Source organism: Glycine soja, chromosome 10 (genome assembly GCF_004193775.1).
Source record: "Glycine soja cultivar W05 chromosome 10, ASM419377v2, whole genome shotgun sequence".
In the NCBI taxonomy this organism is placed as follows: domain Eukaryota; kingdom Viridiplantae; phylum Streptophyta; class Magnoliopsida; order Fabales; family Fabaceae; genus Glycine; species Glycine soja.
In genome coordinates, this window is record NC_041011.1 from 43564326 (window position 1) to 43588643 (window position 24318).

The 24318-nt window shown below is 27.4% G+C and overlaps 2 protein-coding genes across 2 annotated transcripts; both read right to left on the bottom strand.

Moving 5' to 3' along the window:
• Positions 1 to 14122: 14122 nt before the first annotated feature.
• LOC114369351 (ethylene-responsive transcription factor ERF098-like) lies at positions 14123 to 14987 on the bottom strand. Its single transcript, XM_028326568.1, has one exon. It carries the CDS (start codon positions 14882 to 14884, stop codon positions 14459 to 14461), a length of 426 nt encoding a protein of 141 aa, XP_028182369.1. The 5' UTR covers positions 14885 to 14987; the 3' UTR covers positions 14123 to 14458.
• Positions 14988 to 22164: 7177 nt separating this feature from the next.
• On the bottom strand, positions 22165 to 23159 carry LOC114369454 (ethylene-responsive transcription factor ERF096-like). Its single transcript, XM_028326685.1, has one exon. It carries the CDS (start codon positions 23108 to 23110, stop codon positions 22667 to 22669), a length of 444 nt encoding a protein of 147 aa, XP_028182486.1. The 5' UTR covers positions 23111 to 23159; the 3' UTR covers positions 22165 to 22666.
• Between the last annotated feature and the right edge of the window lie 1159 nt (positions 23160 to 24318).

Consider the following 24318-nt stretch of genomic DNA (forward strand, 5'->3'; position numbering starts at 1 on the left):
ATATTTTTATCAAATTTTATGTTTAGTCTCCGTAGTTTTATACTTATTGGATGGGGTGAACATCCTTACCTGTTTTGCTAAAAGGTGGACTGACTGGCCTGTCATATATTACAAAAATAAAATAAAATCACTTGAAAAACATGTGATAAGCTAAAAACGGAGAAATAGGGAAAAGTGAATTGGACCCTTTATCTTATTTTTGGGATTCCTATGTTTTTAATGGATAACAATAGGTGCAAGATAAATACGTGTATGAAAAGCATGCGATTTGATTAATTTGAATTCTTTCATTCTCTTTATCAATTTGGTTACATGCATTAATCAATGTGTTACTAAATACTAATACTTTCTCAATGATAAAAATACTAATACTTTGTGAATATCAACGACATGTACGGCCCCTAACTTTTTAAATTTTTAGTGGAGATATTATAACAATATGACTATTATTTAAAAATAAAATAAATATAACAAGCTGGTCAACCCACTTTATCTCTTATCCGATGGATTATCGAGTAAGGCGAGATAGGTCATGACGAGATGATAATTGAAGTCTCCACCTTATCCTATCAAATTAATGATAGATTAAATTGTTAGTCGATTTAACTAAATTTATTTTATCATCTCTAAAACCTATTAACCCACACAGATTAATACAATGATATAATATTTTATTGTATTTACATATAGAAGAATGATTTATTTAATAAAAAAATTGTATTAATTTTTCTCTATACATAAAATTTTTGCATGCTAGTAGTAATCATATATGACAAATAAGATTAGTGTCAGTGAATAAAAAAACAGGCATAATCTTTAACCAAAGACTAATTTTTTTTAGCAAACTATACACAAAAATTTAAGTTATATCCTTATTGTAATTATACAATTAATAGAAAATCAAATTAGTGAAACATGGATGAATCCTATTAAACAATATAAAGACACTACTTGTTGGTCACGCTCCCTCAGAGTCTCACTCTGGTTCTCTCCATCAATGGGACAGCAACCAAACTGTGAGAGAAAAGTCCAAAATCACAGTGGGTCATAACCTACAGAATAATAATAATAATTACCATTTGAATAGGTCATTAGGCAAGGAGGATGTTACAGATTCATGGAACATAGTCGATCCCCTCTTCCCCAGGAGTCCCTTCAGCCACCCAACTTTTCAAGTCTCTCTCCCGTGCCCTTCCCACCAACCTAATTTCCCTCCTTCATCACGTGTCGCTTATCTATAAGTGTTTCCAGCACTGTTCCTCTATTCTAAATGTGTTTCACAATATGCCCAGGAGATAACTGAATGAAAGAATAATGTTTTATTTTTTTCAACCAAAATTTTCTGTTTTCTAACCTAATGTTTTATGGGGAGGATGTTTTCTTTTGTCATCATAAAGTACATCATAAACGCCGCGCCGAAAAAATAATATTGAAAACAACGATTTTTATGTAATATTTTACAATACTAATTTGTTTCCTTGTCCTGCATTCCATACGAGATTAGTGCGAGTAGAGCATGAAATACTTTATGGACAAAAGCGGAGTGCATGGATTTGAATCCCTTAAATTAAGAAGTTTTGGAGCATAACAAAAAACTACTTATTATTAAAATAAAATATATTTTTGGTGCCTCTAATTAAATTTTTTAAAGTTTGATATGATTGAAACTATCGATAAGTATATTTATGACATTAATTCAGTAAAATTTTGTATTTTTTTAATTAGTTGAATATATACTTACTTTCAATTTTAACTGAATCAAATTTATATATAATTTAATTTAAATCAATTAAGAATGAAAGCATTACTTTTTTATTTTGGAAAATCGAATTTTGATTGGTGAAAATAAAATCAAAGGAAAATATATAGTTTTACATAACATAATGTGAAATTTTTTCCTTAAATGGACAAGGAAATGATGAGGTTGAAAATGTGATATCATAGTTATACTTAAGTTTATATATATATATATATATATATATATATATATATATATATATATATATATATATATATATATATTTATTTATTTATTTTAATTTTATTGTTTGAGCCTTTATATGATTTTTTATTATAACTTTTTCCTCGCATAGAATTTAATTTTCTTTTATGTTATAAATTATGCTTTTTTTTTATCTTTTATACAATGTAGTTATATTTATATGTGATTCTATTTTTCTATATATGTGAGTTATGTGTGTATCTTTTAAGTTTATATTAACATACTCGTACTTTGAATTTTTTGAAAGAAAAAAAAAACCCATATCTCGTATACCAATACCAGTATCGAAGTTAGAGAAAAAAAACATAATTAAGAGGTAAAAATAGAAATGAATATATGTACTTTTGATATTGAAGTCAAAAGTATTTATAAGTCTGTTTAAACTCCTCAATACTACGAAGTATGTACCAGAAAAATACTCCCAATACTATAAACTAGGCGCCAATGGCATGTTGACGGAGGCTGCAAGTAAATATCTACTCAAATAATTAAGTTCGTGTTTATTTTATGTTAAAAAACTTTCTCATAACGGTCAAATATATGAGTTATTTTTATAATAAAAATATATTAAAAATAACTTTAAAATTATTTATTTAGTAGTTATTTCTAGTTTAAATGTTAAGTATTGATACTTTTCTTATTTATGACTTACAGATATGAAAAGAAGGAATTAAAAGAAAAAAAATATTCAAAAGATATCAAAAATATAAATAAGAAAAATTGTTTGATATCAGACCTAAGTTCACCCCATTAACTATAAAAAAGACTCAAGTCAAGGAGAAATACGATATCGAATCTTAGAGCACTCTAATACATACCTAAAGCCTCGAAATTCTTAAGGATTTTTTTTCTTCTCTTTCATCATTTTCCATTCTCTTTTTTCATTCCTTCTCTTCTATCAGTTTCTAAACTCATTTTCAAGTGTAAGGTCCCTTATATATATGAGAGGCTAAATTCTTAGTTAGGGTCTAGCAGACCTAAAAAGTCAAAAGATGTATTGTACATTTTATATTTATCAATGCAAACAGGTATTTTCTTTTGTATTATCCTTTCTTACTTTTAATTTCATGCAATATTCATCATTGCATTATCTTTGAGGGTTAGATATTCGAGAGAGGGTAATTCTTAATAGAAATACTAAAAAGATTTTGCATGCATCTGTTTTAGGAATTAGTCGTTCGACAGAGGATAATTTCTAATAGAACTAAAATAAAAGGGTATCTTAATAAAATCATTGATAGACATAGAGTGATTACAATATGCTTATGCATCAAAGCAAACATTTAGAATTAGAACTTCATGCATTTTATCTATTGACTATTTGTAAAGACATTTGAGAGATAAATAGGTAAGATAAACTTGTTACATCAAGGACAAGTATTCTAATAGATGTGGGTAGGAAAAATTCACCTAATTGATAGAGAAAAATATAAAATAATATATTTTATACAAATAAGACATATTAGGTCCTAACATTTCCATCTCAATAAATTTTCTATTATTTTTTTTGTTTTCTATTAATATCTATTATTTAGTTAGTGTTCTTTTAATTCATCTTATTTTTTCTTCTTATAAATTAGAAATTATTCAACACAAATACAAAACAAAGTCTCTAGAAAAATTTGAACTTTCAAATCTTTACTACTTGAACATTTAGTACACTTGACAAACCGTTAAAACTTTCAAATAAACGTTCAACACCAAATGGATACCAAACACCTCCTTAACCATAACCAATGCTATCTCTTCATAAATACTCAATTTATTTCTAGATGTTTACGAATCTCTCTAAAAAGAATTGCCCACTAAACAACACTTCAGTGATATCAAGGGGAATTGAACTTACATTCATAGGAAGAATGATAATTAATTGTAGATCCTTAACCACTTACATCAACTCACATTGGCTTAAAAACAAAATTAGTTAAAAACATCGATTTATACGATAGTCAAGAGAAATGAAAAAAAAAATAATGTAGACGCCAATATCTAGAGAGAAAAAAATTGTTTTCGAAAAACACCTGAAGTATCAGAAAAGTAATTTTTAAAATGAAAGCATTCAGCACGTACGTATGATACGTATGAAAGTAGACATTTCTACAATATGAAAAAAACTCAAGATAAATGGTTTTATATAATTAAAATTTATAATAAATAAATATTTTTAACATATTAATTATATTGTAGTTAAAATTCACAATAAATAAATATCTTTGACCACATGAATTCTATTGTAGATTAATAATTTTTTTAATGAATAATTAAGTTGTGATGTAATTTTAAAATTATTTATTTTTTAAAATAAAGAGACTAAATATCTTGATTTAAAAATAAGAAAATCAAAATTTTCAATTTAAAATAACATGATACTAAAATTACAATTTAGCCAAAAATAAATTTACATGTTTGATAAAATACGTTTTGACAGCAAATAAAATCGGGTGACTTATCGGAGCTAAAATGCGATGTAGATTTTTTTTTTTTTTTTGGGAAAATGCTATTAAATTCGTTCGGCACAATAAGCAAAGAATTAAATCTGTCGCATTTGCAGCGCCACACACATTAAAGCAAATCTCAAACGGATTAACAGAAAATGAAATGTTTTAATTGCAGGGAATGGTAAGATAATATTTTTTTTTTCTTTCTAAAGTGGATGATAAGATAATCTTCGCACCACTGCCATTAAAAAATTCAATTAACCCTGTTTCTATTGAAGATGTAATTGGTGCATGAATCCGTGCTATCTATCTGTCAAATTAAGACTGTTCAGTATATATTAAATATAGATTGTAATAAAATGCAAAGGGACAAAAGCTAAAATTATTAATTTAGTGAAGTCAAACAATAATTACTTTATAAGAGAAGAAAATATTATACATGTAAACAGTTTTATATCAAATTATAACTCATCATATATATAATAATTACTTAAAAATAATATTAATAATAATTTATAATTAAATGATAATGAAAAATTATTTTACACCATCAGGATATTAAACTCATGATATAAATACTCCATGAATTTTGTGTGTGATGCTACTAGGCTTTAATTTGCATCCATATTAAAATTGTGCCTAGAACCAGATTTTTATAATGGGTAAAAATGTTACTTCATCAATCATATATCCCGTGCGCAGTATTTGATTACCATGTCTTGGCTCAATGAACCTACGTTTAGGCATTGATTGGGGCTCATTTATATGTATTTTTTTAAAATTTGTTCTCATCCGCAATAGTCTATCTTGGCAAAGAAATGACAATTTGTTAGGTAGATGGACATCATAACTTGAACATATAAGACTGAAAATGATCATTTTTTTAAGGAAGGTATTTCATTTATAATGATAGAGGAAATATAAGGTGGAACTTGATTGAATACTTGACATCATTTGTTTGTTGTCGTACAAAATTCACAACTGAGTTGGAAAAAAAAGAAAAGTGTAAATTCCTACAATTTAATATTAATGAGAACTTGTAGGTCTGAAACTACATTGTAGTTGCTGTTTATTGCATCCAAGACCACTTTGGCATCCATTTCAATGTCCAGATCTTGCAAATTCTGCTCCTTTAGCCATGATAACACATGTAAGAGGCTTCATGCTTCCGCTTCAGCTGGTTCAGGAAAGCCAAACAAGATTGATGTTTTAGCTTTGATGAAGTGCTACAAAATTGATCATTGTAAATAAGAAAACATGTCTTTCACTAAAAAATTGAATAACTAATTGAAAAAATTGAGAGATTACTATAAAATAATGGATGAAATTTTTGAAACTATTGCCTTAGTGCCTTTACCCTTTTTTGAGGATTTTATTAAGTTTGTTTTTATACCGCTATCCTTTATGGATAAAAATTTACACATTATATCTATGATGTTTGTAACACCCTGTATTTTTTAAAATATAACTTATGAACTTACGTATATTAATGATTTTATTAATTTTTATAGAAAAGAAAAGAGAGGAAAAAATACATGCAAATGGATTAAGGAATAAAAAACATCATGTGCAAAATTAGGATTTAAATAATAATGAAGATGGAATACAAAATTAGGGTTCAAAGAATAATGGAGATGGAGGGTGAAAAAAATAAGATCTAAAGAATGATGAAGCTGAATACAAAAATAGGATTTTTATTATTTTTATACAACAGGAAATTTTGGTAATAAAAATTGAGAAGGGATGTACTTTGTAAATTGGGAGGTGTAAATAAATAGCACAACCATTTCAATTAAGCCCCATTAGAGTTTATCATGGCCCAATCATAAATGGGCTATAGTTTTTGCTTTCTTTCTATTTTCATTTTTGTATTAAATTGTAGTCTCTATGAATATGAGTTTATTTATGGCCCAGTTTGTTCTTTTTTGTAAACACGTCCCTCCTAACTTTGAGTTTGAATTGGACCATCCCATATGCCTATATGTCTTCCAAACATTTACGTCTAATAACATGGGTAAATAAAATTAACTAAAATATATTTTTCATTTTTATAAAATTTGTAAATTTTGGATTTATTTTTTGTAATTTTTTTAATTTTTATTTTTATAAATTATAATGTGTTATTTTTTAATTTAAAATAAAATTCGGATATCAAAAATTACTTTTTTTACCTTAGTTATATGTAAAATTAATATAAAAAATATTATATTTACATCACTTTTATGCATAATCAATATAAAAATTCGTCATCAGAGTTTCGTATACAGCCAAGCATTGTTTAAGTAAAAAAGTAACATAGTATTATTTCATCATAACAAAAAATGGACAAAAAATAATTACATGGGCAAAAATTAAACATTGTCAATTTCACAATAATCAAAAACATATTTTAACGGATAAAATTCTATTGAAAATGTGTTTAAAACTTTGTAAAGAAAATTGATTTTTTATTTGATATATTATTTTTAGAAATCCAAATAACACAACTTAAAACGTAAAAAAAGGTTACTCAAAACGTATTTTATACATTTTATTTTCCATCGACTCTTACACGGCTACACCCGAAAAGTTTTGAAGAATGTGTTCTATGGTTAAACGACCAAAAGAGTGTAATCGTTTTTCCTAAATTATCAAATGGGGATAAAGTTTAAACCAATATCAAAAAATGAATAAATTGTACATAATTTTTTTTTTCTATTAAAATCTTTTAAAAAAATTACAACTTCTATTTTTTAATATGACTTTAAAGTTGTAAGTATTTTAATTTTTTTTACTTTTGTTTTAGAAGTCATAAATTATTTTTTACTTCAAAGTTGTAAATAATTCTTTTAAATTAATTATTAACGAATATAGTTTGTTTTTATTTTTAATTTTATTTAATATTTTTTATATTATTTTATTTAATATTTTCCATATTTTGTATATTATTTTTATTTAATATTTTTTATATTGTTTTTATTTAATATATTTTAATATTAGTAAAAAACATTTTAATATTTTTATTTAAATTTAAATTTTCTTTATTATTTTTTTAATTTAAAAAATAAATAATAATCCTTAAAATTAGGAAAAAAATATTAAATAAAATAATATAAAAAATATAGAAAATATATTAAATAAAAATATAAAAAATATTAAATAAATTTAGCAATGAAAAAAACTAAATTTGTTAATAATTAATTTAAAAAAATATTTATTACTTCTAAAATAAAATAAAAATTAAAATAATTATAACTTTAAAATCGTATTAAAAAAATAGAACTCGATAACATTTTTACGACTAGAAAAGAAAAAAAATAAATGTAGTAAAAAGTTTACAATTTGATACTTAAAAATGGTAAAATATTTTATAACTTATTTTTCTTTGAATATTAATTTAAATTTTATTCTGAAAAAAAAAATTACATCATTTTAGTCGTTTAGTCCGTGTTGATCACAAGAAGATGAACAAAAATTTTCAGAACCAATTACTCGACATCCTATATTGAACTAATGATGTGTCTGAATCAAACATCACTTTGTTTCTCCAACCAAGCAGCACTGTTCGAAGGAACAAAGCAGGTGTATTGTGAAGGCTATGTTATCATGAAATACTGCTAACAAATCTCATTTTTAGATTTAAACTTAATTTGGTTTTTAATATGAAATTATTGATTAAATATAAAGTAGTTTAAAATAAGACAACTTGTTCCTAAATTTCAGTTAATTAATATAACATTTTTTTATAAAATAAGTTATTCGTACATTTAAATTGGTTTAAATAGGTTTTAGTTTCTTTAAAATATATATGACGGTTTTGTAAATATTTAGTTTCTTTAAAATATATATGACAGTTAATTGTATATATTGTTTTAGTTCATGTAAATATTTAGTTGTTTTGGAATTTCATAGTTTTTTTAAATGATCTCTGTCATCATTTATGATAATGTGTGGTAACCGTCTAAACACGCGTAATTTTTAACATTTAATAGTTTTAATTTCTTTTTTGATCTGGATTAGGAATTAATAATTTTTAAAGTGCGAGATACTATAAGTATTATTGGCATCTCATCTTCTTCAATGACTAAAAGTTGATAGATCCTGTAAGAATATTTCAACATGTTTTGAAAATTTGTCTTTCCAATTCATGACTTGATCGAACATATTGTTCTGAACCCACTACCCACAGAAAATACAAAATCTCATATATCTTGTATTTGAAATGAGTATATATAGATGTATGTTACGTACGAATTTTCTTTCTATCTTTTGTGGTCGAAATTTATAACGATAGAGAAGATCCAGAATATCTGCAGATATGAAAATGTTCCTTTTTCGTTCGGATCTTAATCAAATATATATGATTGGTACAACTGCGTGAGAGTATATTTGAAGAATTGCTATATATATTTCATATGTTTTTCCTAAATAAATTTAGAAAATCTTTTTTTTTATCAATTTTAATTAATTGTTTTTTTAAATGAACAGTTATTATTTACTGGGTATCATATTTAAAGTTCACTCTAAAAGATTCAAATCCCAGCAACTGATATTCTCTGTTCTCTGCTTTTCAGCTTTCTCAAACAGTGAGTTTCTTTGACGTTTATAATCTCCAATCAAAAGAACAAACAGAAAAGCAAGTCCTCGTGAACACATGATCTTAAATAGTTTATGAATCAAAATCACCCACTTTACATATAAATTATCTTATTGCTAATACATTCGCAGTAACTATATATATGATCTTAACTGCGGCTTATTAATTGATACCAGATTTAACAAAGTTTTTTTTTTAAAGAACAGATTTAACAAAGATTAAAATATCAGTTTTGGATTAATTTAATGTACATAATCACATGAAGAAGAAGAAGGGTTTCGTTTTTTATTAACTGATACCATTTTCTTTTCTATAAAAAGAAAATCTGATACCCTTTCCTGTTAAGGAAGCAACTAATTATTATGACCATTTCCACTAACGGCTTCACTTTTCACTTATATTTTCTAATTTTTTATATGGGTTATGGTTTTTTTTAGGCGATATATGGTTATTCTCATTCTTGAGGTTGATCTCACATCATTACTCAATTACTCAATAGAATCATTTATGATAAAGATTAAAAATGTAACATTTAGTTTTATATTATAAATTTGTGTTTTCATTGTAACAAGAGTACGTATTTTTAGATACTGTTTTTTATCAGTTTAAATTTTAGATACTATTTTCTTTCTCATTAAGCTATGCAATCTCTCTATTAAATTTTTTTGTCATCAATTATATATATATATATATATATATATATATATATATATATATATATATATTATTCACTTAGTTTATTAATATTTATAAATTTTAATCAAATTTAATAATAATCATGTATTACAGGAAAAACTTGTTATTAGTTTTTTATAAAAAGTACACCAAAACCAAATAAAATTATTTAGAAGGATAAAAAAACACATTTACAGAAATGTTGATTCAATGATATCTTATCATCCAATACAGAAGAAATAAAAAAAATAATATTTGTTTTTATTGAATACAAACGATACATCTAACTTAATTATGTAAAAATACAAATATCAATCTCAACTTATAAATGATATACAAAATTATAAAAATGTTACATATATCTAATTAAATGATATAAAAATACTTTTGAAAATGACATTTTTAAAAGACACATTTATATTTTGTAAAAATGAATAACTAAAAAAGATAATCAAAACAATCCTTAAATAATAACTTTTTTACAAAATGTAAAATTTGTGAATCCACTTGTTGAATCACATAAGTTCATCTTGATGATCATTTATGTAAAAAAATTAGATAAATTGAATATTATATATGTAATGATAATATATGTATATTCAATAATATATTATATATAAGATCATTCAATATATTATCGTACGTATATTTATAAAAAAAATTAAATATTATTGTTATTTTTTAAAAATTTCATTAGATAAATACTATTTAAATATTTTTAGAACTTGTATACTTTTTGTTGCATTTATATTTGTTAGAATAATAATAATAATGATATTAAAATTTTGAAATATTATATATATTTTATACTGATTTGCTCTAACCCAAGATTACATCTAGTTTCTTTACCAAAATGTTTTTCCATCAGGCTCACAAACATGAGTATTCTTTAACTTGCTTTTCCAAACAATTAACCAAGTACTTTGACTTTAAAGCCTCTTTAAGTTTTAAATATTGTTTTCACTAAGAAAAAGTTAAGGGTTAGATTTACGTACCATATCGTCTTACAAAAACGAATTTGCAAGTTTTAATTCTAGTCTAAGAAAATAGCCGCATTAAGATTTTCTTTATGAAAAAACATATCAGCTATTTTTGCCTTCGTTTCTTTCAATGGATTTGAGTAAGGAATCAGGCAATCTCTTTATCTTTGCTCTTTTTTAGTGAAAATGGAAAGTTTTATTAAATAACCCATTTAATGGAAAAATGTTGACAACAAGAATAAAGAGAGTCCAACACTTCCCAGGCCATGACTAAAGTTGGAATAAAAACTGACTATATAAAAACATAAAAAATTCATCTATAAAAAAACTAAGATCATGAAATATTCTGTATTCTTTGCACAAGTAGTAGTTACCAGTTAGGTCAGTTTTGAACAAAAAAAACGAATTAAATTGATTGATTTTTAATAATATCTCACTCAAGTGTCAATATTTTAATATATATATATATATATATATGATTCAACTTTGAATCATATATTAAAAAAAGCAATTGAATTATATGATATTATCTTGATGATTATACATATTAAACTTTAAATAATTTAGACATTCATTTTTTTTACAGCAAAAAAGAATTTTATCAAGAATTGTACATTAAAGCACAAGATGTGCCTATATACAATCAATTAAGCAGATAAACCATATCTATCCCCATAATACAAATTAGTAAAGCGCTCGGAACAAAGATAAATGAATTGAAAAAAAAATGTTAATAGTGACCCTTTCTTAAACATTAATTATTTTTAATATTTTTTATGTGATTGGCTAAAATTTATTAAAAATTATTAATTTTGATGAGTCTTATTTTTAAATTTTAAAAAATTATATTAAATTAAATGTGAGACCCATTAAAATTAATAATTTACAATCAATTTTAAAAGAGAAAATATAGAAAAAGTATTACTAGCATTTATGTTCCATAAATTAGGAACTCTCTACTCTATCAACTAAACACCCCACTAATATTCTGACCTTACAACTCTCGGTCCATATCACTACATTTCCTTTTCCTGCTACCACACTCCACCTTCCTACACTTTTTTTAGCACAGAAAAGAGAGGTAAAATAAAGCTTATATTCTAACTATGTTGGCACCGAAGCTCCACCAACACCAAAACAGAATCTACACATTAACATCAACAATAATTTATTTTAATTTAGACATTCATAATTATGATATATATATATATATTCAAGTATAATGTTGCTCACTAAGATAAAGGAATACGACGAAATAACAGTTAATTTTTAGATTACATGAAATTTTGTAAGCTTATTAAATTTATTTTCCAAAACTTTAAATCTAATGATTGCTTTGATAAAAAAAATACATTTTGTAAATAGTTATTTAAGGTGTTATGTAAGAAATATTAAACCCAATATTAATTTCTTTATCTAAAAAATAAATAATATTTTATTCTAAACATTTTAAAGTAAACTTATAACAATTGGATTAGTTTGGCTGTTTGGGTTTGATTGAGTTAAACAATATTAAATATTAATCTAGTATCTGGCCGAATGTTGGTTCAATTGTTAAAAGAAAATATATATTTTTTAACTGGAAACAAAAATAACTTTATTGTGTGAATCACCACACATATTTTATATTTAACGATGATACGAACACCCATTATACTATTTAACACTTAAAGAGAAAAAATATAAATAAGATAAAATTTATGATAAAATAATGATACATAAATCACCTTTTATTTTAAATTAAATATCTTATTAATATTTCTTATTTTTTAATCTTTTTTCTTATTACATTATAAATTCTATCATACTTAATATATATATATATATATATATATATATATATATATATATATATATATATATATATATATAATTTTTCTAGGGGTTGGATAGAATATTGGGTATCAAACATTTTTCTTTATAATATGATATAAAAAAGAAAGATAGAGAAAAATAAAAAATATTGGAGGAATATTTAAAATAATGAGATGTTTATATAAGTATCATTGCTAAAATCCTTAAGTTGACTCCGACAGCTGGGAATAAAATCCAATATTTGTCATAATTTTTGTAAAATTTGAATAAAATTACGAAAGAAAACTAAAAGTAAAATGAAAGAAGATTTAAAGTCCCATATTATAGAGCATCATATCTCAACTCTTGAAGTAAAAAATCTTATAAGAAATGTTCATAGGCTGTGCATTGGAGCGAATTTTTTTCTAACTTGATCCTACCTTACATCCGTAGGGATTTAAATTCTTGACTCCTTTAAAAAATAATTAAAATTTGCACCCAAATTAATCGTCTACATCCAAATATATAGTAATTCATTACAATTATAAAACCTTGTTTGACCTCGCGAAAAGAAAGGTTAAGTGTTAAACTGGTAAGGATATGTTAATTATTAATGTAAATAAATTAATTAGCAGCTGAGTCAATTATAATGTGTATTTGGATAAAAAATGTGAGGTCACTTAGAGAGAAAAAAAAAAGAGAGAGATATAGTTAAAGACAAAGACAAATTAAGTTTTTATGTACTTGAATTGTTGGGTTGCGAGGGGAGCTGAAAACATTGGAAAATCTTCATCAAGTCAAGTGAAAATCTCATAAGATCGAGGAAAACAACAAATAGCAATATAACACATCACCTGACCTCCAAAATGAACTCATTGTTAATTCAATATTTGTTTTAATCGAGTACATGGTTGCATCATTAGGGTACGATAATATTCACAAAAAAAAAATTAGGGTACGATAATTAGGCCATAAATATTTGTAACAAATACTTAATAGACGAAATGACATTAAAACACACACAGGATCATGTAATCTTACAAAACCACAAAATCAACAATAAGTTAAAATATCAGAATGAAAAACTTAATAATCAAATAAATGAAGATAAGATCTATAAACTTAAATTTTAAGACATTGAGTTGAAGTATGGTGTAAATCCATGAACATAAAGATTTTTTTTATATAAAAAGTCTTCTTGATAACAGATCCTATAAGTGTTATGACGGCTCTAAGAATAATTATTGAATACCTGTTGATTCAAAATGACTTCCTCCCGACAGAAAGATTCCTTACATATGTTTGCGCTCCTTGATTGTACAACACAATAGCTTCAAAAATTAACACGGGATACAATTTGGTTTTAGAATTTAATTGGAAACCTGCGTGCAAAAAAAGAACAAATTGTTGATGAACAATTCGTTATACTCTTTTAGATCAACCTTTTTTTTTAATCAATGTGTATATATTTTCAGTTTAATAGTTAATGTTTCTGAAAGGAAGCATTTTCCGTTTTCCTTGTATAACAATTTTTTTTTTCTTTTTCTTTCTATAAAGCATAACAATTCCCATAGCTTTTCTATTTGTTGATTAACATTTTTTAATTTTCCATCACTCCCTTTTCATCATCATCTGAATCCATCACTGAAGCAATCAATTACCGTAGTGCAATATGTTCTTTTATAGATAAAAACCATATAATTATCCCGTACAATACTGGCACATACATATGGCCCCAAGATCAATTAAGCTGAACAAAAAGTCACTACGTAATTAGTTAGACTAGAGTAATTTATTATAACAATTCTTTTCATCCACAGACAGTAACTTGTACCAACACAGATAATGAAGGTTAATTAATTATATTTTCTTGTTTCTAGATCTGAAGAGACAGAGATTCAGTTCAGTTATTAGTATAGTATATATATAGTAGTTAAGAAGAAAGCAAGGGAAGAAGAAAGAGCAGAGAAATTATGATCGAGTATAGTACTATTCAATCTCCCTTCTTTTTCTTCTTGTGTTCCTCTGATAGACCAAGAAGATCCTCCAACACCTTATCATCCAAACACGGAATCTCAAAAACATGCCTTTGTTGTGCAGCAGAAGAAGTGCTTTCACTGGCATGAGAAGAGGAAGAGGGTGTTGCTAAATGTGGTGGATATGGTGGTGAACCCCTTATCTGAGAATAGTACTCACTAGGAAAATTCAGAATCGCAAGATGACCTCTTAGGTTAAAAGCTGCACGATCATAAGCTCTAGCAGCTTCTTCAGCAGTGTCAAATGTCCCCAACCACAGCCTCGACCCTTGCTTCGATGGATCCCTTATCTCCGCCGCGTACTTCCCCCACGGCCGCCGCCTCACGCCGCGGAACCGCACCTCCTCCTTGCCCTGCAGCTTCCCCTTCTGGTGCTCCTCCATGCCCTTCTTCTGCTTGGACCTAATTGTTTCTTTCTTTGAAGCTTTTGACCTAGCTTGATTTTTGTTAGTGTTAATTACCACCGTGAGGTTTGTGATGGCCTTGATGATGCTTATATATAAATACTAAGTAGTCCGTGTGAGGGGAAATGTGTCACATCTCTAAGGAAAATAATGATTTGTTCTTTATCTCAATCTAGGAACGTTACATTGACCAAGATTTGTTTCCAAGAAGGTTCTCTCTATTCAAATAGAAAGTGTGTATAAATTCGATTCTTCGACTATGTCTATGTTTTGCCACGACCATACTATTTGTGGAGAGGGTACAAATCTTTCTCGTCAATGGTGCAACTAGGCAATGTCTTATTTCATACATTTTCCCACTGTCACCGAGAATCATAGATTTTCGGACACTGTGCATGTATAGTTCGATCCATTAGCAACTCCAGAATTATATATGTTTTTATTCACAACACTTTTTTGTGAAGGTGTATCTGATTGGGGTGGAGACAACTTTATGCTTCCACAGATTGACGAGACTCCACAAACTATACTAAAAGTAGTATATATACGATTAAATAGTGGCTTCTATGATTTAAATAAATAAAATTAAATTAAAAATTGACATCAATATTATATCTTAAATTCTGTGATCCCCAACTTGCATTCAAATTCATATCCATATTATCCTTATTTATAGAAACAAGTCAAAGGCTCAGTCAAGTATATCGTCATGTGTCAAACTCTTGCCTATTTTGGTATCAGGGCCGTGTAACCCACAAGGGCAGTTAAGACAAAGTGTCTTAGACTTCTAATTTTGTTTTTCTTTAATGAATAAACTGTAGTTGTATATTTTTTTTAATAATTTCATTTAAACATATAAAGACCTGTGTTTCAAACTTTTTTACTACATTAATAACATGTTGAGAATATCACAAATATCACTCATTAATTAATATATAACTAAAAAAATTGTGTAATTTGTATTGATCTATTGATTTTTTTTTTATGAAAATGTCTATTGATTATTTGACTACATATAGTAACTAAAACTAATATTTAAATATAGTCTTTTAAAGATAAGTTTACCATTTTTAAGATAATTTAATTAAATCTAATAATATTTTTATTATTGGGATTTAATTTGAAAATTTTTACAATATGAAACTGTTCTTTTTTATTATTTTGCATCCAAAAAATCTAAAATTTTAGGTGAAGATAAATGAAACAATATTGTATTAATCTTAATTTTTTAAAGATTTAGTGATCTTATTGAACATTACATATAACACTTACAACTGCTGCTGAAAAAAATCTTTAAAATTAGAATTGCTAAAAATCTATCTAAAGTCAACAACATTATAAAATAGATTAAATAAAGTAGCAACTTACCTATTAAGAGTGAAATACTTAAATTAATTGGTGAATTATTTCAGCTCAATTTTTTTTTATCTTGGGCCTCATACTCTTTAAACAAGGCCCTGTTTGGTATTCATATTCTTTGATGAAGGTACTTCTAACATATTTTATATGCCTAGAATCGTTAATCACCTATATATATGTGGTGGTCGTTAAGATGAGAAAGAGAAGATAGGATAAGTTGTTTTATCCTTTTTAAATTCATAACATGGTCAACTATTAAGGTAGGATAAACTTATTTTGTTAACTTATTCATTAGTTAAAAACTTAATTATCTTAATAGAGGGAAGCTAAGTTATGAAGAGGAAGAATTAGATTAAAAAAAAATCCCATTCACTCTCACCCTTGCATTACATAATTTTTCGATCTACTCATTTTTTTAATATAATTATAGACGCTATCTTTACCATCGTTTCTTGTGCCACACCATTCTTCTCAGAGCTATAATACTACGTACTACTAAAATAATTTCCGTTGTTTTACATAAGAAATGTCTTGAAGTGATGAGAAAGCCAAGCTATAAAAAAATTTGACTTAAATTACAATCTAATAATAGTTTTGACATGCATCCCTTAATTACTTTTGAATTCTTTGTATTATATGTGTACTTTCCATGGTATTCATAAACATTATTTGCAAAAAAAAAAAAAAAATCCGAATTTTCCATGACCTTCGCTCACAAGCTTAGCTACTCAGCTCAACAAAGAATTCTGAACATATTCTAATAATTTAGCAAATGAATATTTTATTTCAAGCAGATCCCAAATTCAACTTTAATTTTGTCTCTGTAAAAAAAACTAATTAATTTTTGTCGGGACTTGGTAACGTATATTTTATCAGAGACCGAAAGGGGCAAATTTTGGTAATTAGTTAGCCATCAGTTAAATGGATTTATGGTACGGAACAATGATATCCTTAATTAATTAGGAAAATAAGTGAATACTCCATTTTAAATTGATGTTGTAGAGGAAAAAAAGATATATATAAAAAAAATGAGAGAAGTAAAAAAAAAATTGCGAGTGGTGAGAAATGATTAGAGAAGAAAAATATAGAAAAAAATTAAATATATAAATGATAAGTAGAGATATAGAGATATTCTTTATGTATATATAAATACCATTTTATTCCATTAGCAATTGATATTATATATGATTAATAAACATATATTAACTCAACCTACCCCAAAATGGGTTAGGAAGTAATGGATAAAATAGAAACTAATTTTTTGTGGTCATTTAAATTAAGAAGACAAACGGATGGATACCCAATTCAAACTTTGAAAGGTGCTGCAATTGGCTGGCTACATTAACAATTGACCACATCATATGAAATATTATTTCGCAGGAGACATTTTACCAAAGGGTTAAGCACTTTTACACCAAAACAATCCCTTTACAGGCTATATTGCTTTTATGTGATGTAGGCATGTACGTTACACATGCATATATTATTTTATTGGAAGAGTTTTAGTTTGAATCGTCAACTATATATAATCATTTTTTTTCAAACCATGCATATATAAATATCAAAATTCTTTTTCTATAAATATTTATATCTAAGATTTAAACTCAAAACTACCGGTTAAACTAGAACAATCTTACACATTTGATAGTTAATTATATAATTAAGTTTTAATTCTGATATATTGGGTAAAAAAGATACACTTGTTATTCTTCTGATTTTTAGCCATAACTAGCAAGCATGCATGTCTATTACTTGGTTAGCTTCCCACAAAAATATGTGACCACTGTATAGTGTCCCTCCAAATAAATACCATAATAAATATTCTGAATAAGACTAAAACATAGATTATAGGCAGAACATCCATTGTTGAGATAAGATTTGTAGCAATCTGAGAGTGCGATTGATTCCAATTAAGATAGCTCAATAGCAAAGAAAATTGGCCAAAGTTCAGCAAAGACAAGAGAGCAAAACCCAAGATTAATAGCAAATGAGAAAATCACATTGCCGCAATGGTCTTTAGAGGCCCCACCAGAAGCTGCTCTTTTCTTGAGGGTTTGAACTGACCCATCATAATTAATTGAGTATAAATTTGCCACTTGGAGACCCCATGACAGGAGATTGCCTTTCCGTTAACAACTCGTGGTGCTTATTGCTTTATGCTTATAAGAAATAGCACCCACTTGGCGTTTTCAAAAATCCATGTTTTTCGGCAGTGCCAAATACTTTCCGAAAAGCCACAGCAAAAACATGAAGCCACTTCCTACTCCTCAAAGTATATTGTCAGATCAAAACAAAAAGAATTACAAAGCATGTAAATTAGGAGAAAGGGAGGGATACACCTGGATTCAAGTTCTTTGTTAACACTTAACAACAACTATGAAAATATTTATTTTCACTACCTAAATTGCTATTTGCACTACCGGTCATAACAATTTGATCATTCTACCTTTCTTCCTTTTCTTACACCTACATCCCTTCTCCCTTCCTCTCTCATTTCTCTATCACTTCTCCACCTCTTCTCTCTGGTCTCCTTCAGATCACCCAAGATGGTAAATTATTTTTTTTACACAACAGAAACATGTTTTCATTATTATTTTATTTTGCAAAATAATTTACAAAATGGATATGTGTTTCCATTGTGCAGGTATACAACATAAATATGTTTCTGTTTTGTAAAGTGCATAAAAAAATAACAACGAAAACAAATTTTTATTGTATATTAGTAGTTACACAACAAAAATATATTTCCATTGAGAAAATGAGAGTGGCAAAAAAAAAATACAATGGAAACACGTTTCCATTTTGTAACTAGAAACATATTTCCGTTGTACAATTTTTAAGAGGACAGTTTTTGAAATATGGGTAAAAAGCATCCACATGAATAGTGCCATTAGCAAAAGTAGAAAGTACCAATAGCAGTTCCCAAAAACAATTTGTGAGGTGTCTCGAATGCCTGAATTATCTCAGGCCCGCTCCATCTAGAGATGCAATATTGGGTGCACCTAGCAACACCCAGCAAAATATGACAATCAGCCCATAGTATTAGTAGGTGTACCTCCTATAGCCAGTGACCAACTGCTGGGTTTTATTTAATAGCGGCCCATTGGATACACGAGACAGTGATTTCAAGGCCCATCGGCTTGAGGCTATTATATTCTAGAATAATAGACTTTTTTTAGAATGCATAGAAGGAAGGTATGGGATGTAATAATGGAAATACAGGATACAAATTCCTTCACTTGAAATCATCACTGGATCATGTTTGGTTTAGCTTCTAAGTTCTTTCAAATTTCCTTCCATATAAAGTACCTTGGAGACGTACGTTGAAACAAACACGCATTAAGAGTGTCTCCTTCCAATGCCAATGGCTAGTCTGTTCGGTCCCATTCATATTGTGTGCATTGTGCAATAAATCTTGTTCCAGTGTATGTCTCTCCAAAACATGTAGCTCAACTTGTTTTATAGATTTTTATAAAAAAAATAGATAAAGCTCAAGTACACAAAATAATTTTACACACAAATTATCATGATAAATTTATTAATTTTTATAATAATTATCTTAAAAATCATATAGAGTTCAGATCCATTGAAGTAAAATAGAACAATATTTAAAGTAATATCTTATCTATTAATCAATATAAGATTTAAATTGAAGATCTTATCACAACAGATTTTATTCTCTATAATATACTTGAAAGAGTGAAATGCAATTTGTTTCGTCACTTTTTATTATGGTTTTAATTTTATTATATTATCATGTTATATTGTCATATTTATTTGTTTCACTGTAAATTTGTACTGTAATATTTCAAGGTTAAATTTTGAGGTCAAATTTATATGTGTTGCACCGAGTCTATCTCTGTCAAATCTTTATTTTGTGTTTGGCTAATTTCTGATTTCTTGTTACCCATTCTACACGCATATCCTATTTGACATATTTCCAGTTTTTTTTTTTTACTTTTAAATTTCTTATTACCTATCATACACGCTGATCCTTCTGTTCCTACTGCTATATAATGTTTTCATTGTGTGTAAATTGGAAATGGTTGCGGGGTATAGTAAATTGACGTAAAATGGTTTCTCTTTGGGACACAAGGGAAAGAGTGGATGTGTTCTTTTACAGCAAAGATACAGGTGTGGTAAGATCCCCAATTTAAATCTCATATTGACAAATAAATAAGTTATTGTTTCAAATACTGCTCTATTTCATTCCAGTGGATCTACACTCTAAAAAATGTGCATGTTGTTTAATAAAACCAAAGTATAAATTTTTTATAAAAATATATTAAAAAGTATTCATTTCTTTCAAATAATTAATCATCAATCTCATAATAAATTTAAATGCGTGTTTGTACATTGTATATCCCAAGGGTGTATAAAAAAATCAATCCATCCATGCATTGCTAATTTGAACAATTTGAGGCTCACAATCTATTTTTCGCACAAGTAGTAGGTAACGCGTTCAGTTATTGATAATATGTGGAAGAGTCTAAAACAGAGAGCATTGTCATCAAAGTTGAATGATTTATTCATGAGGATTAAGAAGTGTATCAATTCGTGTTTATTAGTAAAGTTAAAAAGAAAATCTCAATCCAGAGATATTTTATTTGTACTTAGATAAATATTTTATTAATAAAAAAAGTTAAAGAAAATTATTTGAAAAAGATTATGAAAAAAATAATTATTTAAATTGGCAGAAAATTAAATCAAACAAAAGAAAAAATTAAACAAGAATTTAAATTAATTAATTAAAAACATAAAGGAAAAGAAAAACCAATTATTATAGAAGTTAAATTTAAAAGATGAGAATGTTAAAAATTTAGTTTATCAGATTTACTATTTGATGTAATGTTAATAATTTTTTTTTATTTTTTTTTTCGTTCGATTAGAAAGTAACGTTTCTCAACATTATCCTTAAAACTTATATTTAGTAAAGGAAAAAAAAATAAAAGAAAAGAATGACTCCAAATAATTATTTTTTCTGCTTCAAGTCTTTGCCTTTAGCCTTTTGTAGTTGAAACTTAAAAATATAGCATGTTTAAATTTTAAGTATGTGTTTATTTACATGTTGGAGTCTCTTGTCTCATTCTTTACTACACTTTCAATGTAAATTCATGTCTATATAGTCATTCACCTTTAATAAAATTAAATCAATATTCAAACACATTATTGTTATGATCATGAGTCTCGTTATAATCATTCATATTTATCCTTAAAAAAAAACTACAAAAGTAAAGTTGAAATATAACTTACAATTATAATCTTGTACTTTTTTTCACAATCTAAATATAGAAATTATAATATTAAATCAATTTTAATTGTCATGACTAGAAGTGAATTTACAATTCTAATTCTACGTGGAAACTGATCTTTATTATAATTGATTCCAAATTATATTATTCCACCCAAATCACATTCACCAACTTTACAAAAAAGTTACCAGGAACTATAATACTTTCATCCGGCAAAGCTTACATAACTAAGATGATAATTGTACTCATCTTGTTTTGATTTTTTTTTTGTTGCTTATCTTTATGCTTCTCCAAATATAAATGAAATATACTTATTATTGACACCCATTCAAAATAGGCTTATCAAATATATTTGTTTTCTTTGTGAAAGTGGACGTTAAGTTCAAAGGATAAGAATAACATGAGCATCTTGTTGCATCAAAACATGAAAAAAGTAGTGTAGCCTCGTATATAACCGTAAACTACACACACCTTACGGAAACAAATGATATATATTATCGGAAGTGCAGGGGAAACAGAGTCTTTTTACATCCTATATTGAAATTGAGCCAACACAAAAGATAACATAATGCTAATGCAGGGGGGACAGAGACAATTCTTGACCAGTAAACACAAATTTTAGTTTCTTACGAAGACAGGGACACTGCATATACGTACAACAAACCCTTAACTGCTTCTCAGTCACGGAACGACATGAAATTTTAGACCAAAATCTAGAACAACATTGTCATATGAACGTTTGTATTGCACGAAATACACAAAAAAAAAAAAAGATTCGTGTCCAATTTTTACATGTATAATAATAAACAAGGATTCACCTCTTTTTGTGCAGTTAGATTTGTGAAATTAAGCATTTTGCCCATTCAGAAACTTGATGGCGACATACTTCATCACCATATGATGCCACTTAGTAAATATAAGACATACATGCATAATAGCTACTTATTAGGACTAGTAACACTGTCTTGCAGGAGTAGTAGCTTGTAAGGTAGAAACTATTGTATGGTCCGAGATCATGTAGTTTCGATTCATCTCTCTTTGACACGTAATTGTGCTTTTTAATTTATGAAAAAAAGTTAATGATGTGTCACGTGGAGATGCAGTAAAACTATATAACCTAAAATATTGACCATACAATAATTTCTCCTTTTCAGGGTCCTCTTTTCTTTTTGTTCTCACAATCAAGAAGCTCCTCCAACAACTTATCATCCAAGTACTCAAACTCAAACACTTCTCTTCCTTGCTCACTTCTTCCTCTAGCTTCCACATCGGCATGCCGAGAAGAAGAGGCCAAGGATGATGATGATGAAGCAGAAGAATAAGTGGCAGCATTAGTGGCACCAGCAGCAGTCACAGGGTACTCATCAGGAAAGTTAAGGATTGCAAATGGACCTCTCATGGTATAAGCAGCTCTATCATAGGCTCTGGCCGCTTCCTCCGCCGTGTTGAAAGTCCCCAGCCACACCCTCTGACCCTGCCTCGTCGAGTCTCGAATCTCCGCCGCGAACTTCCCCCAGGGCCGCCGCCGGACCCCCCGGTACCGGACATCTCCGGCGTCCTCCTTGGCCCTCCCCCTTGACCCTTCTTCATCCATGGTTGGCACACTTTGTAAGGTACTAATTGGTATGGTTTTAATTTTTGTGTTTTTGCATGCATGGTAAGGTAGGACAAGGTTGCAGTATATATATATATATATATATATATATGTGGTTGAAAAAAAAAAGTGCAAACAGGGAAAAGGCACAATCTGATTAGGCCACGAGAGCACTGTTGCCACGTGACGATTAGAAGTTTCTGCAATTGCAACCAATGACTAATATTGAAAAGTTTTTGTGTCCATTGTATCTGGATGGTCAAGGTGGTGGCTTTGCCAAAGTTTTGAAATTCTTTTGCCATTCTAGCACTCTCTCTTTTAAACGCCTTTTTATACATCGTTGTTTGGGAATTCATTTCACTCATGCCCGCACAAAGAAACAAATACCACTTTGTGGCTAAGAATAATATTGAAAGGAAAATTACAATAATTACAATTGAGGTTACCCCACCTCATCAATTTTATCCAGGTTGGTTGAAAAGATCAAAACGTGGGAAGATCTATAGTACTTGTGTGTCATTTTGTGAAGTCAGATTGCTTATTTATCATTACTTAGGTAATCAACAGTCTAAGGATCTCAGAGCACATAATTATATTTTGGGATACAGTATTCACCACATTTATCTGAGAATTTTTTCTGTAGAATTATGTTTTCTGGAACGAGCTGATATTTTTTCTTCTAGAAAGAACCTGGTTCTAGTAAATAGTCCAGAATTAAGAATTTATAAATCCTAAAAATTTCTTAATGCATATGTTCGATTACATGTAGAAAATCACTATAAGGGTGGGCGATCTTGAGGCTTGGTTTTCTTCATGAAGTAATCCGAGCGACTGGATAAGATTCTCTATAAATGGTGCAAGAATCAGAATGTGATTTACAAAATATTCATTAAAATGAGGGAAGAACAACAAGACCCAATAGAGCTATATATAAATAAAAGACGTATCGGTATTACAGTAAGATTTTCTTTTTAAATTGTCTGATTCAGAGTGATTGGGTGAAAGATTAGTAACACGTTTTTACAAGTTTAACATGATAACTACCTTCTAACAACTTAATTCAATTGCTGTCGAAAAAAAAAAACACAACTTAATTCAAAATTACTTAGCCATAATCTATTAATGAAATATGTCTAAATCTATAGATTAGAAAGAAAAAACAATTTATCCTGGAATTTCTTTTTAGAGAATTTATCCTGGATTTTAAA

Excerpts from the sequence above, each read along its gene's own strand:
- LOC114369351 (XM_028326568.1), bottom strand. The coding sequence starts at position 14,884 with ATGGAGGAGCACCAGAAGGGGAAGCTGCAGGGCAAGGAGGAGGTGCGG.
- LOC114369454 (XM_028326685.1), bottom strand. The coding sequence starts at position 23,110 with ATGGATGAAGAAGGGTCAAGGGGGAGGGCCAAGGAGGACGCCGGAGAT.